The sequence below is a fragment of the Vicugna pacos genome, chromosome 34, assembly GCF_048564905.1.
Source record: "Vicugna pacos chromosome 34, VicPac4, whole genome shotgun sequence".
Taxonomy (NCBI): domain Eukaryota; kingdom Metazoa; phylum Chordata; class Mammalia; order Artiodactyla; family Camelidae; genus Vicugna; species Vicugna pacos.
In genome coordinates, this window is record NC_133020.1 from 10,851,444 (window position 1) to 10,869,311 (window position 17,868).

General features: G+C 36.2%; 1 protein-coding gene across 1 annotated transcript in view; it reads right to left on the reverse strand.

Moving 5' to 3' along the window:
* PIK3C2G (phosphatidylinositol-4-phosphate 3-kinase catalytic subunit type 2 gamma) overlaps positions 1-17,868 on the reverse strand; it is a 269,311-nt gene that overhangs the window by 28,550 nt on the left and 222,893 nt on the right. Inside the window, exon 30 of the mRNA XM_072954194.1 lies at positions 9,391-9,466. Coding sequence (XP_072810295.1) covers positions 9,391-9,466 — 76 coding nt within the window. The remainder of the gene's footprint in view (positions 1-9,390; positions 9,467-17,868) is intronic.

Sequence of the window (17,868 nt, forward strand, 5' to 3'; positions counted from 1 at the left end):
GGAAGGGAAGAAAAGCAATTGGGTTGGGATCGTTGCCCCAGGAAGGGGACTCAGAGGACGAGGGAGAATTCATGGACAGACACCTGCCCTGGGAGTGAGTGATGAGAACCATAGATTGGGTATCGCAGTCCTGGAATCCTACATGGAGGCGGAGCACCCTGTTGGCTGGTTGGAGGACCACCGGGACTGACAGGGGGACCGTGAGGAGCCTGGACTCTGCTCTTGAGGAGCATATACGTGCTGGCTTGCTTCCAGGCAGGGTAGAAAGAGGTCGGCTCTAGTGGCTGGAGAGTTTCCTGCAACCACCTTGCTGCATGCCCCAGCTCAGCCTCAATGAACACTCCAGCCCTGCTCCCTTCACAACACAGCATGGCGCTGGCTCTGGGGAAGCCATGACCAGGGATAGGACATGACCAAGGGATGTACAGCCTACCCAGACCTGGGTGAGCTGGGGTGGGACGGCAGTGGCCATTATTGGTGTTTACTCAGCAGCACGTCAGAAGCAGCTCAGATCTTTGACAGCAGACGATCCAGCACAGCTCATGTCCCCGTACGTGCTGAGGGTCCATGCGGGCCCTGTCTACCCTGTGGTGTGCTCTCCGCAATGGAAAGGGGGCTGGTGGAGGCTGGGGGCAGTGACTGGCTGAGAGGGATGAAGGAGACTTGCACCTGAGGCTGCACAGGAGCAGAGTGAGAGGAAGAAACTGTGGCATCTGCATAGGCAGCCCAGCAGAGGCAGCTGTATCTCTGTAGCCAACACGAGCGGAGAGCCTGCATGGGCCCCCTTGATTCAACATTCCCCCACTCTGGGGCAAGGGTTTTGGGGAGAGGGGAAAACTCACACTTAAAGGGAACAGAGCCAGCTTGGGCCCAACCCTCTGGGCTTCTGCTCTAGCAACTTGGGATCAGACCCTGTCCCTGATAGTCCACTGAGCAGAGGGAAAACCCCTCCTCATACCCAATTCTAGCTCCAGCCCCTTCACCTCCAGCCGCACCCTCTACCAAGGGGCTAGCTGTCAGTAAATCCTGAGGAAAGATGTGACTTGCATCCATGCCAAGTCCAGCTCTTCCAGCAAAGGCACTGGGCCCATGCAGTCTACATAGGGATGCTGCCACATAAGAATGCCCCTTCAAGACTGCAATGGTAATCAAAGACCTAAAATTGCCAAAGCATTACTGAAGAGAAAGAAAGAGGCTGGAGGAATAACTCTCCCAGACTTCAGACAATACTATAGAGCTACAGTCATCAAGACAGCATGGTATTGGTACAAAAACAGACATATAGACCAATGGAATAGAATAGAGAGCCTAGAAACGAACCCACAAACTTTTGGTCAACTCATCTTTGACAAAGGAGGCAAGAATATACAATGGAATAAGGACAGTCTCTTCAGCAAATGGTGTTGGGAAAACTGGACAGCAGCATGTAAAACAATGAAGCTAGAACACTCCCTTACACTATATACAAAAATCAACTCAAAATGGATCAAAGACTTAAACATAAGACAAGATACAATAAACCTCCTAAAGGAAAACATAAGCAAAACATTATCTGACATACATTTCAAAAATTTTCTCCTAGAAGAAATAAAAGCAAGAATAAACAAATGGGGCCTAATGAAACTTACAAGCTTCTGCACAGCAAAGGAAACCAGAAGTAAAACAAGAAGACAACCTATGGAATGGGAGAAAATTTTTGCAAGTGAAACTGACAAAGGCTTGATCTCCAAAATATATAAGCAGCTCATACGACTCAATAAGAAAAAAATAAACAACCCAATCCAAAAATGGGCAGAAGACCTAAACAAGCAATTCTCCAAGGAAGACATACAAATGATCAAAAGGCACATGAAAAAATGCTCAATATCACTAATTATCAGAGAAATGCAAATCAAAACTACAATGAGGTATCACCTCACACCAGTCAGAATGGCCGTCATTCAAAAATCCACAAATGACAAATGCTGGAGAGGCTGTGGAGAAAGGGGAACCCTCCTACACTGCTGGTGGGAATGCAGTTTGGTGCAGCCACTATGGAAAACAGTGTGGAGATTCCTCAAAAGACTAGGAATAGACTTACCATATGACCCAGGAATCCCACTCCTGGGCTTGTACCCAGAAGGAACCCTACTTCAGGATGACACCTGCACCCCAATGTTCATAGCAGCACTATTTACAATAGCCAAAACATGGAAACAACCTAAATGTCCATCAACAGGTGACTGGATAAAGAAGAAGTGGTATATTTATACAATGGAATACTACTCAGCCATAAAAACCGACAACATAACGCCATTTGCAACAACATGGATGCTCCTGGAGAATGTCATTCTAAGTGAAGTAAGCCAGAAAGAGAAAGAAAAATACCATATGAGATTGCTCATATGTGGAATCTAAAAAACAAAAACAAACAGACAAAAACAAAGTGTAAATACAGGACAGAAATAGACTCATAGACAGAGAATACAGACTTGTGGTTGCCAGGGGGGTGAAGGGCGGGAAGGGATAGACTGGGATTTCAAAATTGTAGAAAAGATAAACAAGATTATACTGTATAGCACAGGGAAATATACACAAAATGTTATGATAACTCACAGAGAAAAAAAATGTGACAATGAGTGTGTATATGTCCATGAATGACTGAAAAATTGTGCTGAACACTGGAATTTGACACAACATTGTAAAATGATTATAAATCAATAAAAAATTTAAAAAAAAAAGACTGCAATGGTATATATCTAGAAAAAACAAAAACAGTAATTCAAAAAGATACACGCACCCAATGCTCATGGCAGTAGTATTTACAACAGCCAAGATATGGATGCAACTCAAGTGTCCATCAACAGATGAATGGTTAAAAAAGGTGTAGTATATACAGCAGTATATATACACAACAGAATATTACTCAGCCATAGGAAAGAATGAAATTCTGCCATTTGCAGCAACATGGATGGACCAAGAGACCTTTATTGAATTTATTATTTGTTGCAGATTTTTAGTTGTTTCTCATTTTTCTAGGTATGTGACCATATTACTGGCAAACAGTATTAATTTTGTCTTTTCCTTGCCAAAGTTTATGCTTCTAGTTTTTTTTTCTATTTAAAATAGTCTATTTTCTATTTAAAATTTTTTATTTAAAATAGTCATTTCACAAATATTCATTGACTTACTGTGGATAAGCATGGTTCTAGGACTTTGGAACAGATTGGACAAAATCCTCTTTTGGCATTTCTATAGTATCGGGGAAGATATAAAAAAGCAGTAAATGTAATAAATAAGTAAAACTTATAATATGCTGAATATGATTAATGATAAGAAAAAAATACAACAGGGTAAAGGCTTCCAGAATAAGAGGCAGACTGCAATTTTAGATGGGCTGATCAGGGACACTTCTCACTGAGAAGGTAAATTTTGAGCCAAGACTTGAAGAAAGTGAAGGAGGAGCCACACGTTGGCTAGTGCTTTCAGCACAGTGTAATGCAATCGTGATGACTGAGGGCATTATTTTATACTCCAGTGGAAATACTTTTCTCCATCATTCCTGGTGTGAACTTTGGATAGCTGTGATAGATACATTTTCTCATGTTAATGGATTACCATTTATTTTCAGAGTGTTTTCTGAAGAAAGTTTGTTGAAATTTATCAGAAGCCTTTTCAGGGTCTATAATGATGACCATGCTATTTTCTCCTTAGATCTGTCAATATGACAACATGTATTATATACTATCTATATTACCAGCATTGAAATATTCTTGCATTTTTGGCCATGGTGAATTATACCCCTTTAGTGAGCTGATGGATCATTTTGGCTAATATTTTATTTAAAATTTTCCATTTATATTCAGAAATGAGATTAGCCTGTGATTCCCTTTTTTTGTAATCCTTGTAATCCTTGAAGCTACTGGCATAAATACTTTACGTGCTTCATAAAAATAATATGAAAAAACTTCCTTACTTTTCTCTGTTCTGGAATTGTTGAAATAACAGTGGAACTACCTGATTTTTAAAAGTTTGACACAATCCCTCTGGAAATCATCTGAACTTGTTTATGGGTTGCTTTTTGAGGCTTTTGTATTTATTCTGTTAAATTTGATCCTTTCTTGGGTGAGTAAATTGTGTTTTCGTAGAACACTACCTATTTTAGACCGATTTACAAATTGACTTTTGTAGAGTTGAATAAAGTCTCTTACCATTCTTCAATTTCATCTCTTTCTATGTTTATTTCTTCTTCTTTCGTATTTTGTGAATTTGCATTTGCCCCCATTCATTTGATCAGATTGGCTAGTGGTTCATTTATTTTTATTGTTTACTTTTAACTTTCAGATTTATTTAATCTACTGTTTTCTGTGTTCTAACTCATAAATCTCTACTTTTATCTTTATCCATTTTTTTCTTTTTGTCTTCCTTTGGTTTGTTTTGTGGTTCTTATTCCAATTATTCCAATTTTCCTCTGAGCATTGCTTTATCTTTCTCCCATGGTTTCTGAGATGTGGTATTTCATTATCGTTATTCTTTGAAAATTTTGCAATTTTGATTGTAAGTCCTTTTGATGTTCAAGAGAGCTTATTTTTTTTTAATCTCCAAACTTAAATATCTTTAAGCTTTCTGAATTTTCCCATTGATTTCTCACTGTATTATCTCATGATTAGAGACTATGTCTATACTATTTCTACTTTTTAGGATTTACTGAAATTTTCTTTGTGACGTAATATAGAATCTGTTTTCATGAACGTTCCATAGGCACATGAACACTTAGATAGAAGATATATTCTCTGTTTTCAGGATGAAGAGTTTGATATAAATTAATAAAATTTGCCTTATTAATTTTACTATTTAGTTTTTCTATGCATCTACTTAATTTTTCTACTTGGTCTTTTATAAATCAAGAAGTTAATTAGAAAATCCTATTACCAATGTGTTTTTGTGTATTTCTCCTTGTATGTTCCATAATTTCTATTTTATATACGTTGCTGTCATATAGCTGATATGCCATCATGGCTGCTAATTGAAAACTGTACTTGCTATTGTTTCAAGTTCCATTACTGTTTAATTTGATGCCTCTTGAACTAAATTTAACCTTTTTTAACATTAAGATGGTGACTTCTGGTTTTCATGTCCCTGCATTTGCCTATAGTTTAATTTTCAATCTTTAAAAAATTCACATTATTTTAGACATGTTTTTACATCAAGTGTAGAGTTACGATTTTCACTGTTACTCCAACTGGAATTTTCTTATGATTTTCACTGGAATTTTCTTAATAGATGAGTTAAGCCTATTTATATTTATTATTATTATGGATATGTTTTCTCTTTGTTCTTATTGTTTTAAGTTATTAAAGAAACATAACATTTTAGTTTTTATGATTTCTAAAGAAAGTCTTTCACTAAGTAATATGTTTTCATTTGTATGTACTTATGATACTTAGGGAAGTTTTCATTTTTGTTCTAGTGGTTATTTTTATTTACTATTCTTAGACTTTTATTTCTTTTGACAATATTTGGTTCCTAACAGAAGCAAAGATAAAATAAGTGTGCATAATCTTTCTCTTCTACTTTGATCTACCATCCAATTATTTTCAATGTTGTGATCTTAGTGTTTCTCTAATACTAATAGTATCTATGCTAAGATTTTTTATTGCTTAATTTGTTAGATTTCAGTGATATCCTTTGACATCCAGCTATTAGACATGAAGTAATTAGAGAAATTTCTCTAACTCTCACCTTTTAAAAAATCTTTTCCTTCCCACATCAGCCACAAGTAAAAATTTAAAATACTTTTCTAATAGTATAGCAAAATGCACAATATTTTAAAGCTTTTAATTGAAACTTCTGAAAACAACTTAATACAAGTATTTACTTCTAAGTAGTCCTAACCCTTACCTTCTTGTCTTTCCATATCATTAAAATTTAAATTGAAAACCTGGGTAACGTACTTCAACTTACAGAAAATTGATCTGGGCTTTGCCAGAGCAAGTAGCTAGAACATTAACCAGAGAGACTCTGCCATGGAGACTGCATGGCTTCAAGTTCCCTTTTAAATTAACATCTCAAAGGGGAGGTAGTGATGTGAGGTAATGATTGAAAGCTCCATTTGCAATCATTTGTAATTATCAATGGCATCTAAGGATTCTCATTAATCCATCCTCTTAACTGTGGCAACTCTTGTCTTTTGATCATGTTCTACTCCATTGCCTATGTTATTGTTTCTACATCTTGGCAAAAATCTATCTTCTGTGTGTCAGAGTTGTGCATTGATGGAGGACGAAGATTTTTTGTGTGTGAAGGTACTATTTGGCATAGCTAATAATAATTTGGCGGAAGTATAGACAGTCCTGTCATTAGAGGGCTAAAGAATATACAAGATAAATATCCAGCAACTTTCTGGTTAGTGCCTTGGTTGAGTCTGGTGTCTGTAATATTTAATGTGATAGTTTATGGCTTTTTTTCCCCAAGCGATACTTACAGAGACTTCTAGTGGTGGGGGAGCACTGAATTCCTCGTGCCCAGGCATTTCCACTTAAAGCGGTAAGTATGAGACGAGTAGGATACATTTGGATTTTGGTTTCTTCTCCCTTGTCCTTTTTATAAAAATGGCAAGCTACCTTGGTAAAGAATATTAATGAAGCTTCCATTTTGCTATCATCACTTATTCAGTAATTCTTTACGGAGCATCTAGAGTAAGCCAGACACTGTGCTAAGCACTGGGGTTACAACGGTGAGCCGTACAGACACGGATTATGTCTTCATCGATTTCTAGTCTACAAAGAAGCACGTAACAGTTACCACTGCCATATGTGAGCTGAAGAAAAACCACTATACGACTATATAGCAAAGGCAACTGAGATGAGATCTGAAGGATGCAAACGATGATGGGGAAGGTGGAACAGGAGTCAAGTGATCTAGGCAGAGAAGATTACATCTGTGAAGTACTGAGGATCTTGTCTCAGCTGAGGAACTGGGAAAGACAAGAATCAAAATGGGGAAGGGCCTGATAGTAGACTGGAAAGGGAAACTGGTGGGTGCCAGGTTCTGCTGGGATGCATCAGGAGGAGCTGGGGTTTTTTTCAAAAAGCTGGGCCAGCTACATAATTTGTGGGGCTCGGTGAAATGAAAATGCAAAATGAAAATGCAGTCCTTTTGACAAAAATTATTAAGAATTTCAAGGCAGTGACAGCAGAATATTAAACCAAGTGCAAGACTGTTCTAAGAACTGTGCCTTGTGTGACTGAATAGGTCACAAGCCCTAAAGGCAATGGGAAACCAAGGAAAGATAGAGGAGAGAGGTGACTGGTTGGCACTTCAGAAGATAAATTCTTCTATTGTTCTACTAAGGCACGTTTAAGTGAGCAAAGGCAAAGGAATGTGAACACCTCCCAGATGCAGGTCTACAAATTATTACTAATATGATCTTTATCAGTCATAGGCCTAGATACACAGATGTCCAGAATACACTCTCAATTCAACAGTAGGGGTAGTAAAATTACCTAACGTCTAGGATTTTTACTTAAGGTCATCCATGTAAACCATTATTTTAATACACTTCAAAAATTTTATCCTCTAATCATTTAACAACATAAGCTCAAAGTTTTAAGTAACTGACAAGAATTGTGTTTGAAATAATGTGCTCCTTGTTTAGAATCAACTGATATTCTGTGAAAAATGTATTAAGAATTCAGAAGTATGAAAGAGGAAATCACTTCAAGAATACAAGAAAGAACAACTTCCTGCTAATCCTGGTTTGTTGTAATGATTTGCATATCCTGTTTAGAAGATGTGTTCTGTTATTTTAAGAGACTGTATTTCATAGGCAGCCTGTACCTAAAAATATTGAGAATCAAATCTTTTGTCCATCACCACTGCTGAAACAGATCTTGAGTATTGTATGAGGTAGTAAGAAGTAAGCAAACCAGAAAAAAAAAAAAAAAGAATTCTCAAACAAGCAGTTTAGTTTTTACATTAAAAGTCCTAATTTGTGTGTGTGTGTGTGTATGTGTATTTTAAAATACCTTACAGAGAAATAATAATCAGCAAAATTAAAAATTTGATAGTGATCCACAGTTTATTTTTTGAAACACAGAGAAAGTATTTTCTTTAAGGACTTAAACAACAGAATAGAGGCCAACCTAGTACCTTTTTTTTTTTTAAAGTCTGACATCTTTAGAAATCTGCAACTTTATTATTAGTATTTTAATCTAGTTAGTTCAAGTTTATAAATATTGATTATAAAAATCTCCCCAGTGATTACTATTTTTAAAAAGAAAGGTATTTGTTAGATATTTGTAAATTATGACAACAAAAAACAATTATTTCATACTGTGAATGTAATTCTTCTTTGGATACATGCTATAAAATGTGAGAAATTACCTTATCTTAGTAATATCACACGAGTAAAATGTGAGGAATAGGAGAGGTACAATTCTCATATATTAATTTAGAATTTGTTAGGACAGCGCAATGGATAGTGGGGAAGTGAGTCTACTTGATTTAAAGTTAGTCTAACAGGAGAAACAAGGCAGACACAAAAGTAAATATGTAACAATAAACAATCACACTATACAACCTGGTCTGGCTGTACAGAGCTACACACCTGAGGGGTAAGTGAGTAAGGACTCAGATAACAGGCAGTAGTGAAAGCAGAGGACCTAATCTTAAAGGCAGAGAATCAAGAGGTGGGTGTGGATAAAATGAAGACTGGGAGCTGCAAAGGAAAGGAGGGTGAGGTCTAGCAAATTACAGGTTTGCAAATCTTGTGCAAGATAAAAACCAGTATCAGTATCAGATGGCCACTGGCAATGGAATTATATTACGAATGCTTAAAATTGATAGACATTCAAAAGGAGTCTCTGCCAATCTAGGAGAGATGACAGAAAAGTTAATTAGAATTAACACACATTTGGCAGAGAATAGAGTGGATAATTGTGCTGGGCTAGTTAGGATCCTGGTAATAAAAGACGACTTTATGAGCAAGATGGAATAATTACTGAGCTTTAAAAGGTAAGAGTGAAACTGCCAGACAATTCGTGGTCATTATTATTATCTAATATATATTTTTGTTGCTTCCTAAGATGTTGAGTAAACGGTAAGACTTACCTGCATGGTAAAATAGGACCTCTGTCTCTGAAATGCAATTCCATCTCAATGCACAATTAATTGAAATGGGTTAACAGTGTGAAATCATGTAGTTATTATAATTAGACAAACATCTGAGTTTAATTTAACTTGATAAATATATTCTATGGGGTTAAAAAGCTTTGGAAATGGTTAGAGAAGACTTTTAAAGCCTTATTCTTAAAATGAGATTTTAATTTGAAATTTTTTAAAGTATGATTTTTTTGTACAATCACACTGAAATTCAATAACTGTACATAGTAATATGATAAAATGACTTGCCTAGGTCCACAGATGATGATTCTTCAATTGTTTGTTCCACAGGCTCAGAGAGGAAAAAATTAAGTACATAGTCACTCTGAAAAATAAGATAAAATATAACATTTCTTCATATCATATATTTATTGCTCCTGCTGCCTAGTATCTGAAAACACTGACCCAAATATATAATTATTTGTTAATAAATACCTGTTATAGATTCTATACATAGAGAATAATATACTAGGAAGTTTATTACATCAATGCTATAATTTCATCCTTAATTAATCTTTCATGAGACTAGATGCCAGGTTATTTTACATTTTTTTAAGAGGCTCAGGTATGCTCTGCTTTTAGAGCTCACCATAATGTTTACACTCTTGGCTTTTATAATGATGCATGAATCTCCCACCTCCTTTTTCTAGAAAATATGTACCCTTGGACAAAACGTTTGGAGAAAAATTACTCTGAGCAGGACACAGACACTCAGCGAAAAACCGTTACTCCTCAAGGTCTATTCTAGGAATGCTCGCTGAGTACTGGCTACACCAATGGCATCAAGGAATGTTAGGGGATATTTAGAAACAGAAAGATGCTTAAGGTGATCCTTCTCTGCAGAAAACAGTTTAGTGGGGGAAACAGACTGTACTGAATGCTTCAACAGAAGTTCTAGTTATGCATAATTACAGTGCAAAGAAGTGAATGTGCTTCTCTTTTAAACTAAGATGATCACAAATAAATTGACATTTAACCTGAGCTCCAAAGAAACTGGCTAACTGGTGAATCAGAGTAGCTCTTCCTTAGTAACTTGACATCTCTACTTAGAAGTCTCATAGGCAACTCAAACTCAATATATTTTGATCCAAACTCCTGATAGGCCCTACTCCCCACTGCTCCTCCTACAGTTTGCTCCATCATAGCAAATACTCAACCATTGCAAGCTTGTTTGGCCATAAGGTGGTTTAGTGGCTGGCAGTTATCCTGATTCATCAGTTCCTGGGCTCCAACAGTTGTTAAATATTTGGAACATCACTCCTATGTGGAACGTTATATATTTGGTGAATAAATTTATGGCTGGTATTTGTCTTAAGGACGCTTAAAGTTATTGGTCTTTGATATCAATGGTTCAGGTAAATGCATTAGGCTGTCTGCTCTATGAGGTTATACATATTTCTTCTTTTCTACAGTAGATGTTTACCTAACCATATGGGATTTTTAATGCTTAATAATGTGCTTTTAAATTAGAAATTTAGTCAATAAAGAGCAACTCTGAAAAAAATTGAGCAACTTTAAAATCTGCATCAGCTTATATTTTAAGTTCAGAGCTCTTATTAATATGTTGTTTATTAATTATATTATCAAGTCATTTGTAATTTGAAATAATTGATTTTTTGAGACAGTTAATCAATTCAAAGTTGCTCAAAACCTAAGTGTTTTTCCAATATCATATGAACATATTCTTGTTCTCAAAGACTACAGCGATTTAAAGTACTTGCAAAGATCAGAAGTAATGTAAAAATATAACACTGAGATCAATTTTTCTTTGTTTAAAATAACACATTAAGAATTCCCATTTATTAACTGGCCAGCCAACATCTAGAATTGACTGCAAGATTTAGCTTCAGTGAGTTAAAACAATAAGCTAAATCTCTCTCTCTCAAATACCATGAAGTGCTATAAAACTGTGAATTTAAAAATGAATTCCCATAAGAGTTTTAAATCAAAGTTGAACAGTAATTGTATTTTATTGCCTTTTTCATAAAGCAGCTTGTCAGAATGTCCAGCCTCTAATGTAGTTCAACCCACTATATTTGTATTGGAGTTACATGGAAGAATGGCACTATGAAAAATAGTGAACTTCTAAGGAGTCTTTTATAATTCTGGTTCTAAAATGTCATCAGCATTTTACCAGACTCTGAAAAATAATCTTGGTTTTACTGATGATACACGTATGACATTTATCCTGCCTGCGTTGTAATCTCAGCCAGCTCCAAATAGGAAAAGAGCAATGTAGTGAGAAATGTAGTAATTAACATCTGGGTTTAGCAAGCAGGGAACAAGAAACATATGTTCACTATTAAGATAGGATTTACCCATTTGGATTTATTTTGACATTTGATTTCTGCTTAAAAAAATAATATTGCTTAAACTGTAAGTGATAGCATTTCTTATTTTAAGGGACTTCTAGAAATGAGCAACAATACTGAAAAGAGCTAAAAATCACAATTGGCTTTAAAAAGTTTTAAAACAACAGCTGTTTGTGTATCTCAGCTAAATTCATATGTGGGTACACATTTGTTTAGGTACTGCAATCCTTGTTATAACTTTTATTACATGTTTATGTTGCCCTTTATGAAGATCTTATTTAGTTCACAACACAATTCAACCAAAACTGAGCAAAATTTCAAGAAGCAAAAGGAATTCCTGTTATCACAACTATCATTTGCTTGTAGAATAAAACGACAAACATTGAAAGAAAAGAAGTTTTGATCAGTTTTAAAGAAGACAGTCAAGCTAAACAAGCAAAAACCAGGTAAGATACAGGACTGGGATGTCTAAACTGATGCTTGTAGCCTCATTAGAAGAGATACTGCAATCGTGTATAATTGCAGGCCTTATTTATATCTATTTTCTTTTATCAACCAGTGTGTGTGTGTGTGTGTGTGTATGGTGAGGGGAGGCAAGGGAGGACAAAGGAGGGGAGGAGAGAGATGGTCTCAGAGATTCACAGGCATCCCTCTTTGGGTTGCTCTTGTGTTTTTAGACCAAATCCCCAGAGACATCGCTCCCATCTAACTTAACTCTGATACCTGAGACTAGACTTCAAAGCAGACTCTATCTCATTTCCTTGATAAAAAGTAAGACAGATTACAATTGAGAATGCCCCTGGAAAGGTCTAAAATATTTGTTTCTAGGAAGGTAAGGTTGTCTAGTTTCACATTCAAGCTGCACTTTCTACTTTCTTTTCTCCCCCTTTTCTACTCACTGCCATATATTATTTATGCTCATGTCTGTATCTATCACTATATTATAAACTCATTGAGAGTAAAATATATATTGCATTATTTTAATCTTTCCAATCTGTTCTCTACAATCAATTTAAAGCTCTTAATCTAGAGTGTTATACATTGTAAGTAATCAATAAAAATTTTAAAATCTTTACCAACTTACGTACAGTGACATAAAATATTTTTAAATAGTTACAAATACATGCATCATAAAACTAAAAAAGAATGTGAGTTTTTGTGTATAGACATAACAGGATTATTTGTCTTTCTTATACTGCCATATGACAAGAAGCTATGGAAGAAGAAAAGTATTTTTTGTAAGAATTTTTCTAGAGCAGAGATGAGGATTATCCTATCACAAGAGAATTCAGCACAAATGTTATAAATTTACTTTAAATCTCTCATCTTATTAGAAGAGGAAAGAAAACTTACGTGTGTATAAAACTTTCCTCTAAGCTGTTCACATCACTTAAAATAATTACAATATTTATGCTACATCCCTGACTTTATAGATTTTAGTGTTTATGTAGATAATTCTGGTTATCTCATAAGTGAGGGAAGGGAAGAACCATATCAATAATACACATTTTAAAAATCTCAAAATATTATGATTTACTTTGGAATTATTTATGTGATTTTTTAGGCCAATAATGTTTTATTTAGTTGATCTTAATATACGTTTTTATTCTTTGAATATAAACAAACTGAAAAGGGAAGCATCCACCAGCACATGGAGACATAAAGCTTTCACCGTGGTCAATCTGTTTTAAGATCATTGAAAACTGACCACATTATGACCACACATCACTTATTAAGCATCTCATACCCTGTCAAATTATTACTGTTCTATCACTGCGTAATATATATTGTATCTCACTGTAAACTGAGTATTGTATCAAGACCCATTAAGTTCCTTAGGAATAAGGGAAAGAAAAACCCAATGTTTGAATTTATGAACGTCTTTATGAGGCCACTGGAACATATCAACATAGACAGAATATTGACAAAGATTGTAAGCTTCTTAGAGCAGTGTACACATCTGATTCAGCTTTTGAATTTCTAAGCGGAATTTGCCAAACCTGGCTGTGTATCAGAATCACTTAGGTTCTTAAAAACAACACAGATAGCTAAATACAGTCACAACTTGGAGATATTGCGGGTTCAGTTCTAAACCACCACAGTAAAGCGAGTATCACAATAAAGCAAGTCACACAAATTTTTGTGTTTCCCGGTGCATATAAAAGTGATGCTTACAATATACTGGAGTCTATTAAGTTAGCAATAGCATAATGTCTAAAAAAACAAAGGACGTAACTTATTTAAAAATACTTTATTGCTAAAAAAAATGCTATCATCTGAGCCTTTAGTGAGTAGTAATCTTTTTGCTGGTGGAGGGTCTTACACTGATGTTGGTGGCTGCTGACTAATTAGGATGGTGGTTGCTGAAGGCTGGGGCAGTTGTGGCTACTTCTTAACTTCAGTGAAGTCTGCGCTGATGATTCTTTCTCATGAACGAATTCTCTGCAGCATGCAGTGCTGTTTGATAGCTTTAACAGTAGAATGGCTTTCAAAATTGGAGTCAATTCTCTAACTGCTGTTGCTTTATCTACTAAGCTTACATAATATTTTAATTATTTTTGTCACTTCAACAGTCTTCACAGCATCTTCCCCAGGAGAGGGTTCCGTCTTAAAAAACCACTTATTTGCTCATCTATAAGAAGCAACTCCTCTTTGTCCGTTAAAGTTTCATCATGAGATCGCGGCCATTCAGTCCCATCTTCAGGCTCCACTTCAAATTCTAGTTCGCTTGCTGTTTCCACCACATCTGCAGTTACTTCCTCCACTCACATCTTGAACCCCTTGAAGTCATCCACGAGCGCTGAACTCAACTTTTCCCAAACTCCTGTGAATATCGGTATTTTGACCTCGTCCCCTGAGTCACAAATGTTCTTAACAGCATCTAGAACGGTGAATCCTTTCCAGGAAGGCTTCACCTCACTTTGCCCAGACCCTCAGAGGAACCACCATCTATAGCAGCTACAGCCTTAAAAATGTATTTCTTGAATAATAAGACTTGAAAATCAAAGCTATTCCTTCATCCAGGGGTCTGCAGAACGGATGCTGTGTAAGCAGGCATGAAAACAGCATTAATCTCATTGTGCATCCCCATCAGAGCTCCTGGGTGACCGGGTGCATTGTCAACGAGCAGTAGTATTTTGAAAAAAACCTTTTTTTCCACAGCAGTAGCTCTCAACAATGGGCTTAAAATATTCAGTAAACCGTGTTATAAAAAGATGTGCTGTCATCCAGGCTTTGTTGTTTCATTTAAAGAGCACAGGGCAGAGTAGATTTAGCATAATTCTTAAGGGCCTTAGGTTTTTTGAAATGATAAATGAGCACTGGCTTCAGCTTAAACACCAGCTGTATTAGCCCCAGCTAGACAGTCAGCCCGTCCTTTGAAGCTTTGAAGGCAGGCACTGACTTCTCTTCTCTAGCTGCGGAAGTCCTACATGGCATCTGCTTCCAGTAGAAGGCCGTTCTGTCTAACTGGAAATCTGCTGTTGAGTATAGCCACCTTCATTGATTATCTTAGCTTCTGGGTAACATGTTGCAGCTTCCATATCAGTACTTGCTGCTTTACCTTGCACTTTGATGTTATGGAGACGGGTTCTTTCCTTAAACCTCATGAACCAACCTCTGCTAGCTTCAGAATTTTCTCCTGCAGCTTCCTCACCTCTCTCACCCTTCATAGGACTGAAGAGACTTAAAGCCTGCTCTGGATTGGCTTTGATTTAAGGGAATGCGTGGCTGGTTTGATCTTCTGTCCAGACCACTACAACTCTCTCTTGTTAGCTTTAAGGCTTTCTCTTTTAATAGATATCTCCCTTTGGCAAGTTCTGTTCATAATTATTTTTTACAGCTATTCAGATACATCTGAAGAGCTGCTAACACATTCCAGAACAATCTAACACAAAACAAAATTAAAACAGCTCTTCTTGGTGCCTCTACAGTAGTGCTTTAATTAAGCACATAAGCAAATGTGAATGTGATGAAGACGTGAGCTATACGTTTGGTGGCTGTGTTCAGCTGTCCTGTGCAGCACTGATTATGATGGGTAACAATTCACTAAGCCTCGCTGGGATAAACTGCACCTGTGCAAGTCTTCCACACCTGTGTATGTCTGCCCCTTTTACTTTTCCCCTCTCATAACTGTCTTCTGCTAGCAGGTCTACGTGAACCCATCCTCTAGGCAGATATATTTAGGAGTTCCCTATTGACAGCTTGCTGCCATATGAAGTCAGATCTCATTTATTCTGTTCACACAAGGGCCAGAAGTCGGAAGCCTCTCCACTTTGTACTTACTTGCCTCTGCTTAAATAGACTAAAGCCTGACACTTTCAATGGTTATAATAATAATTTATTTCAGGGTAATTAAAATTTTAATTTAATTAAATTTCAGGATAATTTAATGTCAATTATCCTCAACACTTTTCCTTACAGACAGCTGCCATATCCAGGGGGCCCTTCACTACAGCAAAGTGAATGGACATGACCTTCAGAGAATGTCACAGTTAGTAAAGAACATTGAGATGTCAACATTCTGTATTCTTGAATATGCAAAAAGCTCTTGAAATCCACTGAAATAAATTAAGTTGCCTTGATCCTATAGGGCAGAAGCTTCTCATATAATTCATTTCGTATTACTCATTGATTGAGACCTAAATACTCAATATATTCAAAGATACGATATAATTTATGTTGAGTATGTCAGTACAATAGTCAAAAATTCATGAAGATGCAAGATGGCTACATATAATCATTTAGCATAGTGAAGCTGCCCGATTGTCTAATGCTGTTTTCAACAATTTTACATCTTTGTTTTCAGCTATCTTATTACATGGCTCTATTCCTATGATGAACAGATAACTGTTTATTTCTTTGTCTTTGTTCATAACAGATATATTACAAATGTGGTCTGAGTGATCTTTCTGAAGGGTAAAATCATATCCAGTGCACCATTAATGCTCATCATTAATAAGGGTGGCCGGGCACTGTTCCTGGGCTTGGCACTAGGTGACCAGTGGGGTCTGTCCTCAAACTGGCAGCCAGCAGGATTCCTAAGGGGAAATCCTACCAAGCCAGAGGTCTCTGTCACGGGGTTCATGTGCGATTATACGATGGGGTGAGAAAAAAATATCAAAATTACATTAATATTTATTTTATAATATCATTCAACTTTTTTTTCCAAATTTAATAATTTTTCCACAAATTTTTAAATGTTTATTTCTTATTAGCGTTGTAGTTTGTATATAAAAATAAATTATATGTTTTAGAAGCATGAGCTAATTAAAAAAAACTGGTAATATATAAGAATAAATAAGTTAAGAAACTGCTAAATACTTCTCAGTTGCAAAGTTTCATTCCCCTAGGTTTTGAAAAACAACATAAACCCTATAGGTTAATATATGCTATTTCTCATTTAAAATATTTATTAAATATTGATGAGATTATAAGTGTGCTATCCATAGATAACAATTAAATGAATATAGTCATTGAGTTCGTTAAGCTTCCAGACCAGAGGAAAGCATGTAGCCGTAATGGACGCTTTGTCCTTGCAGTCCCCTTTCTCTGCACAGCTTTCCCCTGGTTTCTGTTTACTAACTTCTGTTTGCCCTTTAGTAACAACATGATTGCCACACGCTCTGGGACGCCTTCTCTACCTCACTGGGAACTGGGTTAAGTACACCTCAGGCACTTGTCCTTCGATACAAAACAGCATCTCCAGCTGAGTCTACCAGCCTGGAAATAATATTGTAGCACAATGTTCTTGAGTCCAGATATGCTAAAAATCAATAAGACAGTAGAGTATCTACTATATTGGAAACCAAATGTCTGACCATGTCCAAACCGGGGGGGGGGGGGAAGGGAAAATGATTACATTCTGAAATAACGGTTTTCAAACATTGTCATGGATCAGAAAACCCTGGAGGGCTTGTTAAAATATATTGCTGGGCCACATCTCCAGTTTCTGATTTAGTAGTCTAGGATGGGGCTGAGATTTTGCATTCTTATAAATTCCCAGGTGAAGTTCTAAGCACAGTCGGGGAACTGCGCTTTGAGAACCACTAGTCTGAGGAACTGGTGATAGGGATTTAAAAGTTTCTCCTCTTGATCCTGACTGTCTGCAATCTAATGCAATCATTATTGACAATTGTGTTTTTTTCTAATTATCTTAGGACCCCTATGATTTGAATTGTGTGATTTTCTTCTCTTAAGTGGGTCTACTTGTCATCAAACCACAATATTACCCAATAGCCTAAATCAGCAAACCTACAGTTAGGAGACAAGTTTGAATACATTCATTACTACATCGAATTTTTAAATTTCAGTAAGGTTTCCTTTTTCAAAAAACTTTATTGAAATAAAGTTTTTCTTAGTGGACATACTAGGGATTGAACCCAGGACTTTGTGCATGCTAAGCATGTGCTCTACC